We start from the raw sequence: 20,953 nt of genomic DNA on the forward strand, positions 1-20,953 counted from the left end.
TAGTGGGAGCTATACTTCATCTTTAACACAGAGGAGTCTGCTGCTCCCCCCCTAATAAATCTTGGTGCAATAGTAATGGATTGCTGTGGAATGACCAAATATTAATAAAGCCTGGGTGGCTGACAACTTCCTACAGCCTGCACCGTGCTGGAATAATGGCATTTGTCTGTGTGCCATTTATTTGGGATGTTAAACCATGGGGACACAGCTAACCACCCTGCTTGGATTTGTTTTAAATAGCAGCCATCCCCATTAAGCCAGAGGGCTCCTCCAGGCTGAGGCAAAGGCTCCCTCTGCAGCCCATGGGTTTTGGGGCCATTTTCACTGCCACAGTCTGAGGGACACCAGGCTGAGAGACCTCCAGATGCTGTGGGTGCTCACAGAGGGTTTCCAAACACATTTAAACAGCAGCACTGTTGACACAGCACATTTATGGCATCTAGGCAAAACATTTGACATTTCCTGCCACTTCCACCTCTGGAGGTTCACCTGTCCCCAGTTCATGTGGGGGCAGCTGCAGGGAAGACAAGTTCCATCCCCATCAACCACTTAAATCTGTGCTTGTGTTTTCCCAAGGTGAGGCTTTCCCTGGTGATGGATCATATTTGTCACAGCCAGGATGGATTTACCTGGAGCAGCCATGGAGACAGAGTGGGAATGCTGAGCAGGCACAGCAGCCCTGGCACTCACATTTCCTCTACTCTCAAAATCATTCTTTTAGCTCACAGGGGTTTAAAAGTGAGGTTTTCCCATCAGGAGGTACAAATAAGGGTGGGTGAGTCTTTGTTGCAAAGAGAGATGTTAAATCTGCTGGGCTCTGAGCTCTGCTTGTACAGAATTGAACTCGAGAGCACTCCTGCCATAGGAAGGAAACAATTAATTCATGTTATCAATTATTTATGGTGAATAAAAAAGGAGGAATCATTCCATTACCTTTATGGCAGATTTAAATGAAAGCAATAATAGTTCCTTATGACTTTTTACAGGTTCCCAAACTGTCCATGAGAATGCTCCTCTGGTGAAATCCCTGCTGCTGGCAGGACCTGCTGGTGTTGGGAAGAAAATGTTGGTGCATGCCATCTGCACAGAAACAGGAGCCAACCTCTTCAGCCTCACTCCTTCCAGCACTAGGAAGTATCCAGGCAAGGAGGGCCTCATCATGATGCTGCACATGATCCTCAAGGTGGGGAATTCTCCTCAAAGGTGGCCCAGTTCTTTTGTGGGACAAGCAGGGAATTGTAGTTCCTCCATAACAAGGGACATGGACAGCTTGGGCAAAGCTGCTCCACCCAATCTGGAGTTCCTTCCCTGCCTTCAAGTGTTCAGGAGGAATTTCTTTGTGGACAGGGCTGGATGTGGCACTCAGTGCTCTGGACTAATTGAAAGGTGGTGACAAGTCAAAAGTTGGACTTGATCTTAGAGGTCTTTTCCAACCAAAATGGGTCTGTGATTCTGTGAAACCACTTGTTGACAGCCAGGGTGTGCAGCTCTGCAGAGGATTTCATGCCCCAGGAGAAATCACTGGGAGCAGCCATATTTTTCACAGGAAGATTTATGGGAGCTTTGTGTTACCTTGAATATGAAAAGCAGCAGAGATAAAGAGAATTCTGTTCTCTGTTTATGTGCACATCAGCCAGGAATGCTTGCCATGCAGCTTTTAATCAAATGCTAGGCTGGGGGTGGCCAGAAATTTCCTCTCTGGGGCTGTTGCTGGACAAGAGCTCTCTCCCCTCTATTGCTCTCTGTTTACCTATCAGCAAGTTCTTCAAAAGAAGGAATCCTGGTTCAGGATTTACAGGAACAGAAATCCAGGAGAAGTCTGGAAATGAAAGCAGGCATATGAACTGTGAAGAACACAGCCCAAACCCCCCTTCTCCAAAAAAATTTAAAAAAAAATAAATTAAATTAAAAATACACTATCCTGGCAAGATTTCTTCCAGATTCTAATTCCTCAGCATTTCTGCTCTGGATGGGAGCTGGTAAACATTTCCAGACCAAAAAAAAAAAGTAGGAAAGAGCCAAAGGGAATATTTTTCCAGTGCCAGTGGTTTAGTAAACTTGGCCTTGCTGGGGATTTATCAGCTGTATTTTATGGAATGCAGTGGTGGAGCAGGTTTTGTGACAGGTGAGCAAAGGCACCCCTGAGGAGCTGGTGCCAAGGGAAGGGTGGCAGAGCTGTGATCACACACCTGTGCTGCTGTGGCACTGGCTCTGGGCCTGGCACTCCCTGCCACCATTCAGAGCCATTATCCTGAGCTACCAGTGCCTCTTGCCTGCACTTGTCACCTTCCTGCACTCCATGTCCCTGCAGAGCTCAGCACAAGGGCTGGGAGCACAGGAGGAGTGAGGGAAGCCTTGGTACTACTGGACAAGGTTCCAGCTGAAGGTAGAAAGGGTTTTTTTGTCTACCTGCCTATAAATAATATGAACAATAAGAGGAGCATGCACAGAATGTGTATTTAGACACATTAATAACAATACACACACACATCATGTATGTGTGTGCCTACAGGTACATCCAAACCCTTTCATTTTTCCACATTAATTAAAAACAACTGGAAACACTCTCCAACTCCTTCCTCAACATCATGGGGAGCAGTCCAAGCTTATTCCTCTCTAGTGAAACTCCTGCCAAGGACAGACACCTCAGTGAGCCCCAGGGAGTTCCTGGGATGGAGCTGCTCCCAATCTCATGGATCCAGGGCTCTCCAGGGCTGGTGTGTGATGGATCATATTTGTCACAGCCCAGGATTTACCTGGAGTAGCCATGGAGGCAGAGTGGGAATGGGTTGTTGGTTGGGGGTCATGTACAAATCACAAATTGATGGGATTGCTAGGAGTGTGTCTTGAGTTGTTTTATTCTTTAGCATCAGTTTTATTATGTGGTTATGACAATGGGAAATGCTATCAGCTTGTCCTGGTACACTGACAGAATTCTGTGTGCCTTAAGCATTTCCCTGCCACAAGACTCTCCCACCACAGCTAAAATTTGGGAACAGTACAGGGAGTCTTTCTTCCAGCCTCCAAATCAATCCTGCTCTTGGTGCAGCTCAGCCTGCTGGAATTCTTAGATCCTTGAAGTGTTAAGTATCAACAGTGCTCAAATATGCAGTTATTTCTGTGAGAAAGCAGCTTGAACTTGGGTTACCCTAAGGTTAAAAATTAAATTTATCCTGTTGCAAGTCATTTTCTGCCTCACAAACCAGAATGCAGGGACATCATCTCTGTAGCACAGGAATATTTACCTGGTGATGCTCCCCCTGATAAGGTCTGATCTCAGGTTTCAGTGCAGCATTTCTGGGTGTACAAAGTACACAGCGCTAAGATTTTCAGCAATAACTTGAGCTTCCAAAAAATCTTGGGCTTTTTAAAAGAAGAAATCCATCAAATCCTTCAAGTTTGGAGGAGCCTTGTGCAACATGTGCTGGGCAAGAATCAAATTCCTGCATTTTCAAGTGTAACAATTTGACTGTTCAACTCTGGCTCCCGTGTTTGAAAAGTTGAACCCAAGGCTTTCAAAAGTGCTGTTTGATCTTTGTGACTCTTGACAGCAGGATGAGAGGGATTTTTATTTATTTTTTTTCCCCCATAATGATTTTCCCAAAGAGCAAATCTCGCTCAGTGTGGTATTAGAAGGGTTAAGGGGCCATCTGCTGGCAGCTCCAACAAATTGTGGAATTGCAGCAAAGCTAATAAAATTTCAATTACAAATTAATTATGTACAGTGCATTTAATTATCCATGGATTCAAACTGTCCGTGGATAATTCAAATGGAGCACTTTCACAGGGGGATGTGCAGGCAGCCATGGATCTGCCAGCAGCTTAAATTAGATGTCAGTGGATTCTGGGGGTCTCATCTGGATTTCCAAGAAGAAACAGCCAGGCTCAAACACCTGAAAAATCATGGAATGGTTTGGGTTGGAAGGGATTTAAAGCCCAGCCAGTGCCACCCCTGCCATGGCAGGGACACCTCCCACTGTCCCAGGCTGCTCCAAGTCCCAATGTCCAGCCTGGCCTTGGGCACTGCAGGGATGGAACATCCACAGCTTTTCTGGGCAGCAAACACATGCAGGCCATTTTCTGCATTTAGCTCTTTGCCTCAAAGCAGAAAATTCTCTCTTTAGGGGCCAAAAGTGAGGTTATTCATTGTGTTTCCACTTAGTGGGGAAACAAAGGGGGCAAAGATGAAAGGTGGGACCGCAGTGAGCCTTGTCCTGTAAGAGTTAAAGGAAGGTGTGATCTGATTTCAGACCTCAGGCTGCATTTCAGGGAGGCTGCTCAGCACAGAAGCCATCTCCAAGCCAAACAGGGAATATCTGCACCTCCCAGCCTGTGGTGACCCCACCAGAAGGACAGAGAGACACCAGCAGTGTCCAACCTCTGCCAACAGCTTTTGTAACCTCCCCCACCCTTATTTCCCACTGCAGCAGCAGGCACTGAACAGGCTCTCCAGGGAGGTGATATCTTTTCTAATAAGTTGATTTCTTCACTATTAACATTAAATATTTGAGTTCCACCAAAGGAAAAAGCTCAGGAAGGACATGGGCCTGTTGGAGTGAGCCCAAAGCAGGGCACCAATCTGATGAGAGGGATGGAGCACCTCTCCTACAAGGAAAGGCTGAGACAATTGGGATTGTTCAGCCTAGAAAAGAAAAGGCTTTGGGGTCACCTTAGAGCCCCTCCTGATGCCTTGTGAAGGCTGACCTAGAACAGAGACTGGACAGAGTTAGAGAATAAAGCTGGGATTTATTAGGAGGCTTCAGTGGATCCACCTTGGGCAGCACCAGAGCCCAGCCAGGGCTGCACCCAAGGTGGACCCAAAATGGTCACAAAATGGACACCTGGTCACAGGGTCTCTCACTTCTATAAGCTCTGCTCCATTTGCACCTTGCAGTTCATTGTCCCATCCCAGCTTTAGCCCAGGCAGTCCCACCCTGCTTGTTTTTCTCTCTCCAGCCCATGGTGTTTGTGCTCTTGGGCTGAGATTTGGATCATTTGTCCTTGGTCCCCAGCTAGAGCAGGAATTGTTCTGTCTCCCTGCTCTGTGCACAGAGCTCACCATCCCATAATATGAAACCCAGACCCACACACTAAAGCAGCACAGAGTGTGAAAAATAGAAAAGCTCAAACCTGAGGCATCACTTCCAGTGCCTGAAAGGGCTACAAGCAGGATGGGGAGAGGCTCTCCAGGGGCCTGGAGGGACAGGACAGGGGGAATGGGTTTGAACTGACAGAGAGTGGGTTTAGCTGGGATATTGGGAAGGAATTGTTCCCTGTGAGGGTGGGGAGCCCCTGGCACAGGGTGCCCAGAGCAGCTGTGGCTGCCCCTGGATCCCTGGAAGCACCCAAGGCCAGGCTGGATGGGGCTTGGAGCACCCTGGGACAGTGCCACAGGGGTGGAATGGGATGAGCTGTAAGGTCCCTTCCAGCCCCAGCCATCCCAGGGTTCTACAATCCAACTGTTCTGGACTTGGAGGTATCACTTGACATCTTCAAAGTGCCACCCATCAGAGTGTCACACACTGAATTGCTTCCACTTCAGCCCATCAGCAGCCCAGCAAACAAAGTGACCAGCCCTTGTTTGCTGTGCTCTTGCCCATCCCCTCCTGCACACCCACACTCCCTCTTTGACCCCCAGCCACAGAAATCAGCTGCACTGCTGCTCTCTGCTTAATTCCTCCTGCCTGGCTGCCAGTCAGCCAGGAGCCTGTGATGTACCCAGCCCGTGGGCTTTGGAAGCTGCCTTCCTGGAAGCAGCAGCTTCAGCTAGGGGGAATTAAAGGAAAAAAAAAAATAGAAAAAGAAAAAGGCAGGATGGAAGGAAGCTGTGCCTGTGTCTCTCTCTCTCTCTCGTTACCGCTGACTCCTCGAGCCGTCACTTTTTGTTGCTGAGCAAACTCTGAGAGCCACTGGAAAGTGATTAAAATTTGGCAGCAGAGTGTCTGAACCTCTGGAATGGCTCAACCTCTGGCGTTTCTATAGCAATGGGGAAGAGTGCAGGGTGTGGAGAAAGCCTGTAGCATTGCTGCCATCCTGCTGTGAACCAGGGGTATCGTGCCTCTGACTTTGGAGCAGCAAAACCCAGCTTTGGGCAATGCCCCCCCTCCTTCAGATTGAATTCTTGGGCTCACTGCAAATTGAATTCAACCAAAAACTGCTTGGTTTAATGATGAGTGCCCTCCCTCTGGAGCAGCAGCCATGCCTTGCCTGCCTCCCCATCCAGGGAAGCAGGGTGGGATCCCAGCCTCAGCCTAAAGCTGCCCTTGCACCCTGATTTTCCACTGAACACCAAATCCAGGCTTCCTCTTTCAGCAGCACAATTGAATTGGTGCTGAGAAATTAAAGATAAGCATAGCAGACAAAATGATCCAGTCTGGGGTGGGCTCCTAATGCTCCCTTCCTAACTAGAAAGAGTTGGATTTGCCAAGCAGTGCTATCCATGACTGCTGAACATTCCCAGGGATAAAAAATGAGCCAGGCTAATTGAGCTGCTGCAATCTGGATACAAAAGCCCAGTGCCAGGCTCCCAGGTATGAAATTGCAGCTGTTTTAATCAACTCCTTGCCTTTTCTCCCCCATTTTCTCCTAGGTGGGCAGGGAATTGCAGCCTTCAGTCGTGTGGATTGGAGACACAGAGAGATTGTATGCCAAAGGGGCACTGAAGGGAGAAGAAGAGGTGAATTCTTCTTTATTTTTCCTTATTTCACTGCAGATAATTTCTCCTGTTGCACTACAGCCCACACAAAGCACATACCACTATGGCCAGACCTGCCAAAGCTTGCTTGATAATAGCATGTCTCACTAACTTTTTTTTTTTTTTTTTAGCTTTTAAGAGAGTCTTGTGACTTCTTAAGAGCCCCCAAGAGGTCACATTTCTCTCTTCCACCTATCCTTGCTTTATTTAAAAATAGTCCAGTCACTGCTCATCAGTGCACTGGAAAGTAAAAGGGAATAATGGAGAATTTCAAAATATGAGGCAAGAAGCTAAAAGTTGAGATGAGCTTAAATTGTTCAGCTCTATTAATTTGAGAAATTGAATGGAGCCAAAGTGAACAATAAAGTAACAAGGATAGATTTCCACTGCAAAAACAATGAGCCTGTGTTAAATAGTTACAATTACAGATTCTTTTCTTTGGGCTCCCAGGAGCCCTAATGCCATTGCTTCCATTCCTTCCTCTCCTGTGTGGCTTCCCCATTGGAAAGCAAATTAAAATCCTGCCCCACATTCACAGCAACATCACCACCCCAGTTCCTGTTGCCTGCAAAATATTTTGCTTTTAGAGCTTGATGTGAAAAATTAAATCTTTTTTTCTTAGAGTGTCTGTGGGTGGTCACAAGAATGTGTTTTGGAAAGGCAGCACAAGGCAACCCAGCCTTGGCTGGGGCTGTTCCTTCTGCCAGGGCTGAGGTGATGGGAGTGCACTGATCTTAGAGGTGATGCCTCAGGTTTGAGCTTTTCTGTTTTTCACACTCTGTGCTGCTTTAGTGTGTGGGTCTGAGCTTCATATATGGGATGGTGAGCTCTGTGCACAGAGCAGGGAGACAGAACAATTCCTGCTCCAGCTGGGCACCAAGGACAAATGATCCAAATCTCAGCCCAGGAGCACAAACAACGTGGGCTGGAGAGAGAAAAACAAGCAGGATGGGACTGCCTGGGCTAAAGCTGGAATTGGACAATAAATTACAATATGCAAATGGAGCAGAAGTTATAAAAGTGAGAGCTCCCATGACCAATCATCCATTTTTGTGACCATTTTGGTTCATCTTGGGTGCAGCCCTGGCTGGGCTCTTGTGCTGCCCAGGGTGGATCCATTGAGGCCTTTCAATAAATCCCTGCTTTATTCTCTAACTCTGTCCAGTCTCTGCTCCAGGTCAGCCTTCCCAAAGCATCAGAGGGACCCTCAGTGCTCCCCACAGTGAAGGGGAACCTTTCTCTTGGGCTCAAACCCTGACAGAAAATGTAGATTGGGATTTAAATTGAGATCAGGAGCCCAAAATGACCTGGATTACCCAGGATCCTTGCTTGCTTTGCCATCTGTGGGGAAAATTTTCTTGTCCTGCCCACTTCAGAGTCCAGGGTGTCCCCTCTGGCCCTTGTACCCATCCCAAGACCTTCCCTAGGTGGGAGCCTGTTGGCTCCAGGCTTGGAATCCCAAAATTTAATGCTTGGAATTGTGAACAGCCCAAACTGTTCACAGCACACCCAACACTTAGAGGAGAGAGCATGAACCTGGAAGGAGGGGCAGAGATCCCTTGGGAGTGCTGGAATTTTGGAGAATCATGGAATGGTTGGGTTGAAAGGGGCCCTGAAGGTCACCTTGCTCCACCTCCTGCAGGGCAGGGACATCTTCCACCAGACCTGAAAGATGAGCTAAGCTCAGCCTCCAGAAGCCAAAGCAAGTATCAGTCACTGTGCTCATCCCAGAAATGACCATGAGAAGAAAAGGAATGATCCACCAGATGTGTTGTGTCAAGACAAGCTTCTTTAGGGAAAAAAAAAAAGTGCTACTCTACCCCAAAACTTGTGGGAAGGAATATTGATTACACCACAACAATCTGGTTAGGCTCCTCCAGCCAATATTCACTTGAGATTATCAAATATAAATAACATTTCTATTTGGTGTAAAAGGCTCTCCAATAAAAGGCTCTGCTCAGTGCTCATCTGTTCTGTAAGGAGCAGTTAAATGTGTGTTACAAAGTCAAGCAGTAAATTATTGCGAAGAAATGAACCCTGAGCTCCCAGAACCTTTGTTCTCAGAGCCACAGCAAAGCTAGAAAGCACAGCAAAAAAAAAATAGGGAGTGTATTTTTCACACTTAGAAGTCAGAAAATCATAACCTCCAAGAGCTGGGAGGGTTCCAAACTAGGTTACAATTTTCTACCTGTTGAGGTTCATCAGGTGTGCAGCTCCCTGCAATATTTCTCCTTGAGCTGGAAATAAGAATTTCCTTCTTTAAATTAATTGTTTCCTGCCTGCCTTTGAGTAACCAGACCATGAATTCAGTAGTGAAAGGCACTGGCACAAACCCAAAAAAGTGGAAGCAGAAATCAAGTGTTTACCTGAATTTGGGGAGGCAGAATCTTCCTGCTTGTGTTGATATCTCACCAGCTCTTACCAAATACAACCAGAGCACTAAAAAAACCCCAAAATCCCTTTGCAGGCAGCAGGTAGAGCTCCAGCTCATTAACTCTGAGCTGTCAGCACCCTTAACAACTCTTTCCTTCTCCTGTTTCCACGAGCTGCAGGTGAACTTCAAACGCCTGGCCAGGCTCCTGCCCCAGTTCCTGAGGGTTCTGAAACCCAAGGACAGGATCCTGCTCCTGGGCACCTCCAGGAGACCCTTTGATGCCAACCTGGGACCTTTCTGCAAGCTTTACCAGAAAATCATTCTCATCCCAAAGCCTGACTACCTGACGAGATTTGGCAAGTATCTCACTCCTCCTCGGGGTTAATCCTGCTGTTCCAAATCCCTGCTGGTCCTCAGAGCTGCCCTTCAGCTCAAGTCATGCTCCTGGTGTGTCTCAAGTCCTGGAAATGGAGGTGAAATCAATACAGGCTACTCCAAATAATAAAAGTGGAAGCTGGGAGAAGAATTTAAAATACTCTTCACCAGCAATTCACATTTTTCCACGAGTTCAGTAAGCACCAAGCTGAGCTGGTTTCCCCCTCCTGTTTCAGCACAAGATCCCACTTCAGCACACATTTTCTGTTTTAATTTTGGGGTTTTTTTTAACATATTGCTTCTGAATTTCTGGTTCCAGTTTGCTGTTCTGAATTTCCTCTAAACAAACCAAAACACGTCAGGAGGACTAAATTTTCTCTCTCACAAATTCCACTTTTTGTGCTTACAGATCACGAGAGAAATTGTACAGGCACCCATGATTTTGCATGTCTGGTCTGTCAGATGTTCACAGTGACAGTCCCTCCCAAATTCTGACAAAATCATTGAATATTCCATGTACTGAGACTCAAAACTTGTAAAGAAAACACATTTTTTTTCTGATAAAACAAACCTCCAATGTTTTGAGGTTTGTTTTATTAGAAAAATAAACAGCAATAAAATAAAGCCTGCAATAAAATAAAATTAAAATAAAATAAAATAAAATAAAATAAAATAAAATAAAATAAAATAAAATAAAATAAAATAAAATAAAATAAAATAAAATAAAATAAAATAAAATAAAATAAAATAAAATAAAATGTCTTTGGCTCGGGGACCTTGCCACACACAGGCACTCTTTGCTCTGTCCAGTGTCACCTGGTTACAAAACTCTGACATTGTGCATTCCAGTTTCATCCTGCATCCCTCAGGGGCAGCCCAGGTACCCAGGTGATGCCCACTTGGGTGAGTTGGGCTGCCTAGCCTATTGTAAACCCCTCCCAGCTCCATCATTTTCCTGCTGAGGGTCCCCAAGCAAGGGAACATGTGTTTCATGGTAGGTGACAGCTCTGAGGAATTGCTGAGAGATGAGAGGACACGAGCAAAGCCCAGAGAAAGGAGGTGACAGCAGCTGAGTTTAGCTGTGCTCACTTCTGGGGGTTGAGCTGTCACATTCTGGGACTCTCACCTCTAACTTGGAGTGGCCAGCTCAAGGGATTTCAACTGCCCACTTCAGAATGCCCAAAAAACTGGTGGCATTTTAAAGCAGAATAAATGTGCAGCTTTAATTCTTTGATGTTTCAGACAGTGCCTGGCTTGTTCTTCAGCCCCAGCCTTCCCTGGAATTCTATGTAAATAGGATCTTCAGCTCAGTGCCTGACACCCCCTCTGAGAAGGAAAGAAACTTGTTTTGGCAGGAAAATAATGGCATAACAAATCCCTGTAACACACAGTGCACAGCTACCTGTGTGCTGCAGCCCTCCCTCTGCTTCCAGAGCACTCCAATCTCTGCTCAGTGGGAGCAGTAAACACACAATGGAAATCATTAAACTGCAAGATTCACAACCCCATCCTGATTTCTTGCCATTCATCACCCAGCAAGGCAGTGCCTGGTGTTACACACCTGCAGCACACAACCTCTGCCTGTGTGCATCAATTCCTCTTATATGAATTAGGGATTCAGCCAATATTTATGGAGACCACAAATGGCTGGAGTGAGAAATGCAGAGCTGTCAATAGTTATGGGCTCCAGGCCCTGGGATTGATGTCCAGGGGAGAACAGGGCAGCTTTTCCAGCAGCACCAACATCTCCATGCTCCATCTGAGCATTCAGGCACAGCAGACTCCAAATGTCTCATCCAAGAAACTTTTTAACCTCTTATCCATAACCCTCCTAATCTTTTCCAAATATTTCTTTAAAGCAAAGCCTGAGGAGGCCACATCAAAGTTCTCCTAAATTTCTCTGAAATGGAGCCTTACTTAACATAAAACAAAGGAAAAAAATTGGCATTATTCCTATTCTTTGGAAGCAAAATCTCAGCCACTTCACAACCCCAAAGAAATCAATCGGGTCACAGAAGTTCACAGCTAAAAGCTACTACCAAGTTCACCTTTCAAGTAACCAGCAAAAGCCCAATCACAGAAAATTTGCACCTTTAAACATGTGCCTGACAAAAAATATTTGAATTTTGGCTTTCCTGATTGATAGTCCTTATTTTCATGTTCCAGTATCAAAATAAATAATAATAAAATATTATTATATTTGAGCTGGAAATATGGATTTCTTCTGGAAATAAGGATTTCTTATGGAAATAAGGATTTCTTCTGGAAATAAGGGTTTCCTTCTTTAAATTAATTGTTTCCTGCCTCCCTTTGAATAAATTGAGTAGTGAAAGGCACTGGCACAAACCAAAAATTCTCAGTAAGAGTTTAAAAGCACATATGCTGCAAATCTGAAGAGGAATAAGAGCACACCATAAAAACAAAAAAAAACCCAAAAAAAAAAAAAAAAAAAAACCACCAAAAAAACCCAACAAAAAAAAAAATAATTTTGGCTTTCCTGATTGATATTCCTTATTTTCTGGTTCCAGTATCAAAATAAATAGTAATAAGAAATCCATATTTCCATATAATATTATTATATTTGAGCTGGAAATATGGATTTCTTCTGGAAATAAGGATTTCTTCTGGAAATAAGGATTTCCTTCTTTAAATTAATTGTTTCCTGCCTCCCTTTGAATAACTAGACCATAAATTGAGTAGTGAAAGGCACTGGCACAAACCAAAAATTCTCAGTAAGGTTTTAAAGGCACAAATGCCTAAAGGCCCCTATGAAGCAAATCTGAAGAGGAAAGAGATCACACCAAAAAAAATTTAATTTTTGGTTTTCCTGATCGATAGCCCTTATTTTCTGGTTCCAGTATAAATAATAAAAATAAATAATAATAAAAATAAATAATAATAAAATATCTTTCTCCTGTTTTCCTCGAACTTCTGTCTGTTTTGCATGTCCTGATGCTCAGCCCTGTGGAAGCACTACATCCTGCAGAGTGGTGGGGTCCTCACCAAGCTGCTGAACCTCAACTGCCTGGCCCAGGTGTCAGATGGCTTCACCCAGGGCCACTTTGTGGACGTGGTGCACACTGTGCTGACCGAGCTGAGGCTGCTGCAGATGGCCAGGAAGCCCCTGAGCACTGCTGAGTTTGTCACTTCTCTGGCCAGGCACGACCCAGTGTACAGAGAGGAGGAAGAGACGTTCCAGGTGAATTTTGTGTTTCCTGTCTGTTGTCGTTTGTCTGGGTTTGGAAAGCCAGGAGTCTGCTAAGGAAGGCAGGAGCCTCCCCTGAAATGGAAAATGTGAACACCCTCCCTTTGAATTGTTATAAATTTGAAATTGAGGGGCTCTCAGGCAAAAAAATATTGGAGCAGTTCTTTACTAGGGAATAAAATAAAAAGATAAAATAAACAATGCAGTAAACCAAAACAGCACTGACAGAGCCAGAGCACAGCCTGACACCCTGTGGGTCAGGGGGCTGGCAGCAGTGCCACTGGAATTGTGGCTGAGCCCTCCTGCAGTGCCAGGGCTGGTTCTGCTGGAGCAGGATCCTGGAGCAGTCCCATTCCCATTGGAATTGTGGCTGAGCCCTCCTGCAGTGCCAGGGCTGGTTCTGCTGGAGCAGGATCCTGGAGCAGTCCCATTCCCACTGGAATTGTGGCTGAGCCCTCCTGCAGTGCCAGGGCTGGTTCTGCTGGAGCAGGATCCTGGAGAAAGGTGCACTCTGCCTCTGAAGATCCAGGGGAAGAGGCAGCTGCTGCTCCTCTGGGAAATCCAGTGCAGAAGCCGTGCTGGTGTTCCAGAACCTCCAGATTATATCCAGGTAGGAATGCTTGGCTCCTCCCCCTGGGCTCACATCTCCCAGTGGGATGCTGCAGCTCTTATCAGCCATGCAGGGACATTCCATGGCTGTTATCAGCAGGTGTCCCCTCCCCATGGAGGAGTGGGTGTGATCATTCAGTGAACCTGCTGCTGCTCATGATGAGCAGTGGCCTCCATGTGCATGGATAAACCACACAGGGGCCACCAATTCCATGCATTTGTCCTTTTCCTTCCAGAGCTGAGGTGTTCAGCAAGCCTGGATACATCACCTTGAGAAGGCAAAACACCTGCCCATTCAACGGCCAAGATCTAAGCCCTTCTCTTAAATCATTTCAAAAACAATTTATTTTAAAGTTTTCCTTCCAGACTTTAAAATAAATTAGTTTCTGCCTCAAGCTCCATCCCTCAGGGCTATAAAATCTGAAAGTATATTATTTTCACTGGCTCAGGGTGCCCAGAAAAGCTGTTGCTGCTGCCTGGAATTGTCCAAGGCCAAGTTGGATGAGGCTTGGAGCAGCCTGGGACAGTGGAAGGTGTCCCTGCCCATGGAAGGGGTGGGATGGGATGAGCTTTAAGGTCTCTCCCAGCCCAAACCAGTCTGGGATTCTGTGATTCCACCCATGCCTCAAATACCCATGGATCACCTTCCAGGCTGATAAATGCTACAGAGAGCAGAGAGAGCCCTGCTGTGCCCCAGGGGCTCCCAGTGAGGGGAGAGCTCTGTACTGCTCCAGCAGCTCCAAAAGAGCTTTCTCCATTCCTGATAATTCCTACTGCTTCTAGGAATTATTGAGAACCATTCCTATGAGCTAATTTCATCCAGGAATCTTTCCTGGCTGGAAGGTTTCCTTGCTGTGCTGCTCCTTGAACCCCCCAGCAGCTCCCACCACAATCAGGATGCTGATTCTCAGTGCTCTCCAAGGCTTCCCCCACTGCTGCCCTAATGCCAGTGCATATTTCTCCCAGCCCTGCTGAGTACTCTACAATTTCCATTTAGAGTCATTTGGCTCACTCAACACAGGCAGAATTTGTGATATTTGGCAAATTACTCTTTTTTTTTTTTCCTCATGCTTGCTCACTAAACCAATATCTCTCCTCAGGGAAAGGCTTATGGTTCAGTGTTACAGCAAAAGGGAAAAAAAAATACTCCATCATTCCCAGCTCCAAGTAGCAATCCATTTGTACCCTGAAACGTGAGAGCAAGTGTTTAGTGTGAGTTGAACTTGAAAATATTATCCCAGTCACTACCAGATGGGCCTGTTTGGTACAGCACCAAGTGCCCAGGCAGCCCTTCGTTTGGAACACAGCTCAGATGATCCTGTCCTCAGCCTCCCATGGCAATCATCTCCTTGCATTCATTACAGCCCTTAAGGAAGTGTTTCCTTTTATCTGGTGGAATTTTGTTTCCCTTCAATGTCATGGAGCCTTGCTGCAGCACCTGTGGTATGGCACAGGGGAGGAAGATTGTGAAAATAGCCCTGTGCTTTAATTAACTGCAGCAATCCCCATCTCTCCTCACACAGAAGCCCCTCTTCCCAAGCCTCCAGTCCCTGCCATTTCTGTACCTTTCCCTGGCTTTGCTGTGTCCCCTGTGGAAGTGGGGCAGCTGAAACACTGTGCTCCACGTGAAGATTAGCCCTGTGATGGATCTTGGATTTGTCTTCCCTGAAAGCATGAATCTCCCAGGCTGACATTTATATTCTGCCAGCGTTCCAAAATGAACATAAATAATGCAAAATTTGGTGACAGTGTGATTTCTGCCTTCCATTTACTCAAGTTTCTGCCCCAATTACACATCCACATTTTTGAAATTATAAATTAGTGCACCAGGGTGGTTGATACAAATCCTCACACAGAAAGGATTTCTGGAGAGCCAGTTCTGCCTGGTAGTGACTGGACCAAAATCATGGAATGGTTTGGGTGGGAAGGGACCTTTAATCTCACCTTGTTCCATTCCATGGGCAGGGACACTTTCCACTGGGCCAGATTGCTCCAAACCCCATCCAACCTGGCCTTGAGCACTTCCAGGGACGTGGCAGCCACAGAAGTACCTGGGAAAACCCATTCCAAAGCCTGTGGACATCATTCCTCCAAAACCCAAATATTTTAACACCGATCAGTCACTGCTGCCAGTAACTTCCATCAGCTGCTGGTGATAAATGGACTTTAATTTTAGCTGTGTCTGAGGAGCTGGCTTCATTCATCTCATGCAACAGCTACACCAGTTAAAGAGACAAAAAGTTACTGATGTGCCCTGAAATATTTGCACAAAGAATTGGGAAGAGAACAAAAAGACATCCCGGGTCTCTTGGCTTCTCCTGCCAAACACCTCGAGTCCTTTGCCAGTGACCCAGAGCTGGCAGGGAGATGATCACACAGCTCTTTCCACCCCACCAAGCTCCCAGAGAGCTCTTGGCAAGGTTTTCCCACCCTCTCCACCTCCCACAGAAGGTCTGGAGGGTGTTACACCCAGGGGGAAAGAAAATCTCTGTGGCCTCGTGGAGTCCCATGCAGGGCCAGAGACATCCCTGGGCTCTTCCCTCAGCTACTGCCAGGGCAAGGCAATTCCTGCTGGAGCCCAAACTCCCAATCCCCATCTCACCCCTCTCATGGGAAGGGCCAGGAACAGCAACACATCCCAGCTCTGTGCTTCTCCCAAAACCAGGAATAGTTTGGGCTGGGACTGAGGTGGGAAAATTCAGCTTCAGTGGGGTTCCTGCCCACCACCATCCATGCCCTGCCTAGATGTGGGCACCCAGGAGGCTGGAGGGTGTTTCCATCAGGGGTTTGGAAGGAGAGGAGCTCAGCTAATGCAGAGAATGAAAGCAGAAGTGCAGTGTCCAGCAGGCAGCTGGATGTTTGACCCCATCTTGAAAAGGTGGCACCAAGAAGGACCATCTGGGGTCAGGGGAGGGACAAGATGAGTTCTCCTGCCCTATTCCCTTCCAGCACCTCTTCTTCCAGCTTCTCTTCCTGTAACTCACACTGGGCAACTGGAGAAGGCAAATTCTTCAGGGATGCCTTAGCAGGCTCCAGCTGGGAGCAGGATTTGGGGTGGAGCAGGATGCCATGTTGAGAGGGAGGTTGGAGATGAGCTGGGCAGAGATGTGACATTAAAAAGCAGCCCATGGTCAGGAAGGAAGGCATTTTATCAATGCCTGGCACAATCTGAATCTCTGGTTTGGGCAGGACTTTGTTGAGTGAGGTTCTTGTAGGAGTAAGGAAGGAGTAATTCCCACCCAGGGCTGACTTCAGAGCCTCCCCTTCTCCTTCACTTCCCATCACTCTGACACCACAGCCCAGGAGCTGGGCAAGTGTGCAGAGCAGCTCCAGCAGAATCATTTACAAGTCACAGGCCTGTGAGCAGGCATCTGAAAGCAATAAACAGGTTCTTCATGTCGGGGGTTTGTTTTGCTTCCTGAGCTCCCTCCTGGAAATCAGAGCTGTCTGCATCGATTTGCAGAGGCACGAGAAGGGGGTGATTTGTCTGTTGCCAAGTCTGGAGCAGAGGGAGCTCTGACAAGAGCTATATTCTCTGGAAATGGGGTTGATCATGGAATTGAACATTTCCATAACTATAGCAACACAAATGGCCCAGCTAAGTATTGCTGTTAATGAGACTCAGCTCCATCCACTGCTGCACTTCTCGGGATAATCATGTTCTCATTTTGGCTTCTCCACCAGCCAGCCTGGATTTTAAGAGGTTTGGGTTTTTTAAGGAATGCTCTGTTGTAGTAGTAAAATGTTTAAGTAGTCTGACTTGCCCTGTTTTGGGTTTTTTTTTTTTTTATTATTTTATTAAATGCTTTTTTGGTTCTGCAGGCCTGGTATGCCAAGACCCCGCTGGGGAAAGCGTGGAATGCAGCACGGGAAACAGATGAAGGAGGAAAAGGAAAAAGAAGGAAAGGAAAGAAAAGAAAAGGGAAAGGGAAAGGGAAGAAGTAACTCCCTCGAGGATTTTTCACCTGGCCATACCAGCCACAACTCTGTTTCTCTGTGCAGGCATGGCAGATTAATGTTATAGGCATTCCAGGGAAGAGAATTCCTCTCTGAATGAATTTTTAAAAGTTTAAAAAAGAAAAAAAAAAAAATCAGATGAGATGTAACATGTAGCTCTCAGAGGATAAAGAGTTAATGACCACTGACTTGCTCAAGCATTATTTATTCTGAGATATTTTAGGGGGCAGGAGGGTTCATTACTCAGGCCTGTAACATGCCATCAACTTTTAGGCCATACTCATTTATTTCAGCAAGTAACTCTCCTTAAAAATTGATGTCACTTTAATGTCTTTCATTACTTTAATATCCTATATGCTTTATAAAACTAACTGCTTTATATATCTGTGGGTCTAAAGCATTACAGTCCTCAATAAAACCATTCCAGCTCTAAAGACTGCTTTTTAATTGGGATGGATTCAGAGGCTCTTGGTGCAATCCACCACAAGCTGAATATTTACACAGCTGCAGGAGGAGCAGCACTTGCACCTTTTGAGGCCTTAGCACAGACAAATTCACCTGTGTGGGTGTCAGCAGGAAAAAAGCCAAGCAGCCAGCTGGCAATTTGGGTGGATGGCCACCAAAATCTGATTTTAATCTATTTTACCATATGAAATAATGCCTAATTAGCTAGTTTGCACAAACAGCAACGTGTTTGTTGTGTAATGCACCTTGTTTACTCAGAAATCAGCAGATTTGAGGGGACTCTAAAGCTTTGGGACACCCTGCAGGACACTGCTGGAGGCAGCACCACCAGGATCACATTCACCAAGATCTTCTTTAAGTAAGTCAGAGCCACAAACACCTGTTTTTCCCTCTGATCACAGAATTCCTGTGTGGATTTGGCAACAGGTGCCTGGAAATCCAGAGCCCACCACCCCCAGGGGGCTGAGGAACCTCTCAGTGCCTGGAGGTGCAAGCTGGGCTGGAGAAAGCTGCTGGGAGGGGGATGGTGTTGAGCCCCTCCTGCTCCTAAGAGGGAACCAAATGGGAAAAGGCACTCCTGGGAACAGGAATGCCTGAGGAAAAAAGGCCTGGGGGGATTCCTGCACAGAAAAGGATTGGAGCAGTTGTGTCACTGGATGGGCCTGGTTAAAAAAGGGAATTTTCTCCCTGTAGGCTTTCCCAGACACAGGACAGAGCCACCCCAGTTTGGGATTTCTGTGCTCCTTCCCAGCTGTATTTCACAGTCTGGGCTCCCCAGGATTTCACCCTTCCAACCTCCAGGCTGCCCCACCAAGGAGATCCAAGCGATAACAGAGGGAATTCTTCTTCCATCTCCCCTGTGCAACCCCTCAGGACATTCCTGATGGACAGCAGCCCTTCTCCCAGCAGCAATCCAGCTGCTGGAATATCCCCAAGAGGGATAAAGTGTGGGATAACCTGCACTAGGGGCTGCCAGCAGCATCTTCCCATCCCTGATTCTTTGTGGGTGCCCCAGCCTCAGCAGCACACCCCAAATTTATCAAACAAAGCATTTCCAACTTCATCCTCGGGCAGGAAAGCTCCAAAGAGCTGCCAGGGTTGGTGTTTCAAACCCCCTCATCCCTGCTCTCGTGCACAAGGAAAGCAATTTGGGGAATTCTGCCCTCAATCTTGGCGACAGCAGAGCCCTCCTCTGCACAGCAGGGCTGACAGCAGCCCGGGGTGATGGAGGGAGCACACTGCAGGAGGATGGAAGCAAGCTCAGGAATTCATATTTCAGCAGCCTGGTGCAATCTCTGGGGCAGAGGAAAAGCAGCATCCGTCTGCAGGGTGCAGGGAGGGTGCTGGGCTTCCACAGACCTGCAGGGTCTGCCTGAAAGTCACTGGTTTGTGGGGGAAACTGATAAAAAACAAATAAAAACAAGCAAGAAAACAAAAAGAAACCACCAAAAAAAACCCACAAAAAAACACCAAAAAACTGCCCCAAAACAAAGCAAAAAACCAAACAAAAAACAAAAAAAAAAAAACCCACAAAAAGTCACCTCTAAAAAAACCCACAAAACCCACCCAAACTCCCCCAAAACCCCTCCCCCAAAAAAACCCAAAAAATCCCCTAAAAACTCTCCCCCCCAAAAAAAACCATAAAAACACCCCAACCCCCCCCAAAAACTCCCCAAACCCAAACCCCATAAAGAAAAAAAAAACCTTAAAAAAACCCCAACCCCCCCCAAAAAAACTCCCCCAAAACAAAACAAAACAAAAAAAATCCACAAAAAAATCAAGCCTAAAAAAACCCCAAAAAACCCCACAAAACCCACCCAAACTCCCCCAAAACCTCTCCCCCAAAAACCCTCCCCCCCCAAAAAAAAACAAAAACCACCTTCAAAAAAATCCCAAAAAACTCCCCATAACCAAACCAAATAAAGAAAAAAAAAAATAAAAAAACCCAAACCCCCCCAAAAAACTCCCCCAAAACAAAACAAAAAAAAACAAATAAAAACCCAAAAAAACACAAAAAAATCAAGCCTAAAAGAACCCCACAAAACCCACCCAAACCCTCCCAAAATCCCTCCCCCCAAAAAAACAAAACAAAAACCACCCCCAAAAAACTCCCCAAAACCAAACCAAATAAAGAAAAAAAAAAGTAAAAAAAGCCAAACCCCCCAAAACAAAACAAAAAAAAAAACCAAACAAAAAAACAAAAAACCACAAAAATCAACCCTAAAAAATCCCCAAAAAAACACCAGAAAACCCACCCAAACTCCCCCAAAACCCCCCAAAATCCCTCCCCCCCAAAAAAAAACAAAAACCACCCCCAAAAAAATCCCAAAGAGTTCCCCAAAACCAAACCAAATAAAGAAAAAAAAAGCCATATAAAAACCCAAACCCCCCCAAAAAACTCCCCCAAAACAAAACAAAACAAAACAAATAAAATCCCAAAAAACCACAAAAAATCAAGACTAAAAAAACCCCACAAAACCCACCCAATATATAATGTAATATATAGTATAATATTATATATTATATAATGTAATAATAATATGATATATAATATAATGTATAATGTATAATATGTAATATAATGTATAATATACTGTAAAATGTATAATATATAATATAATGTAATATAATATAAATAAAAAGTAAAATAAATAATAAATAAATACATTAAAAATAAATTTTAAAATTAAAAAAAAATAAATTTTATCATATAAATTTTATTTAATATCATATCCTTCTAAGAACAGAGACTCATTCCTTCCTGCCACGAGAAACCCCAGAAAACCCCCCAAAGGGGAGCTCTGGGGGACAGCAGGGAGGGGAGCAGGCTGCTGTGCCTGCTGGTGAGGAGGTGGCAGCAATGCAGCAGCAGCAGGGCTGGGAGAAGGAGCTGTCCTGCTCATTTATATATGGAAGTGATCTAGAGAATGATCAGCTAAATTATTTAAATGTCCCATTACTATTAAATTACTGGGCATTCATTGTAAGAGCAGTCATAACACAGGAACTAATTTGGTATTAATGTCAATGTCAGCATTTCATTGCAGTTATTTTGTACTTCATCATCTGATAATTTACCAATAAATTAATTGCCTTAATTGCTTCCTGCTAACCCAGGAGAAGTCCATATGAGAGAACTTTTCTAAAAGTCTTCCTGCTCTCTCCCCCACCCTCCAATTGTAACCCCACCAAGCAGGGACCCCTTTTTGGGACACCTGGAAGGGGCAGCAGGAGAGAAATAAAGTCTTGGCCTTTCCCTGCCCTGTGGAATTCA

At 45.6% G+C, this 20,953-nt stretch overlaps 1 protein-coding gene across 1 annotated transcript in view; it reads left to right on the top strand.

Annotated features, from left to right (window-relative positions):
* IQCA1 (IQ motif containing with AAA domain 1) overlaps positions 1-17,585 on the top strand; it is a 145,644-nt gene extending 128,059 nt beyond the window's left edge. Inside the window, exons 16-20 of the mRNA XM_050987541.1 lie at positions 987-1,183; positions 6,590-6,676; positions 9,247-9,424; positions 12,404-12,642; positions 17,080-17,585. Coding sequence (XP_050843498.1) covers positions 987-1,183; positions 6,590-6,676; positions 9,247-9,424; positions 12,404-12,642; positions 17,080-17,202 — 824 coding nt within the window. The 3' untranslated portion in view covers positions 17,203-17,585. The remainder of the gene's footprint in view (positions 1-986; positions 1,184-6,589; positions 6,677-9,246; positions 9,425-12,403; positions 12,643-17,079) is intronic.
* The last annotated feature ends 3,368 nt before the right edge of the window (positions 17,586-20,953 follow it).

This window comes from Serinus canaria (assembly GCF_022539315.1).
Source record: "Serinus canaria isolate serCan28SL12 chromosome 7 unlocalized genomic scaffold, serCan2020 HiC_scaffold_29, whole genome shotgun sequence".
In the NCBI taxonomy this organism is placed as follows: Eukaryota; Metazoa; Chordata; class Aves; order Passeriformes; family Fringillidae; genus Serinus; species Serinus canaria.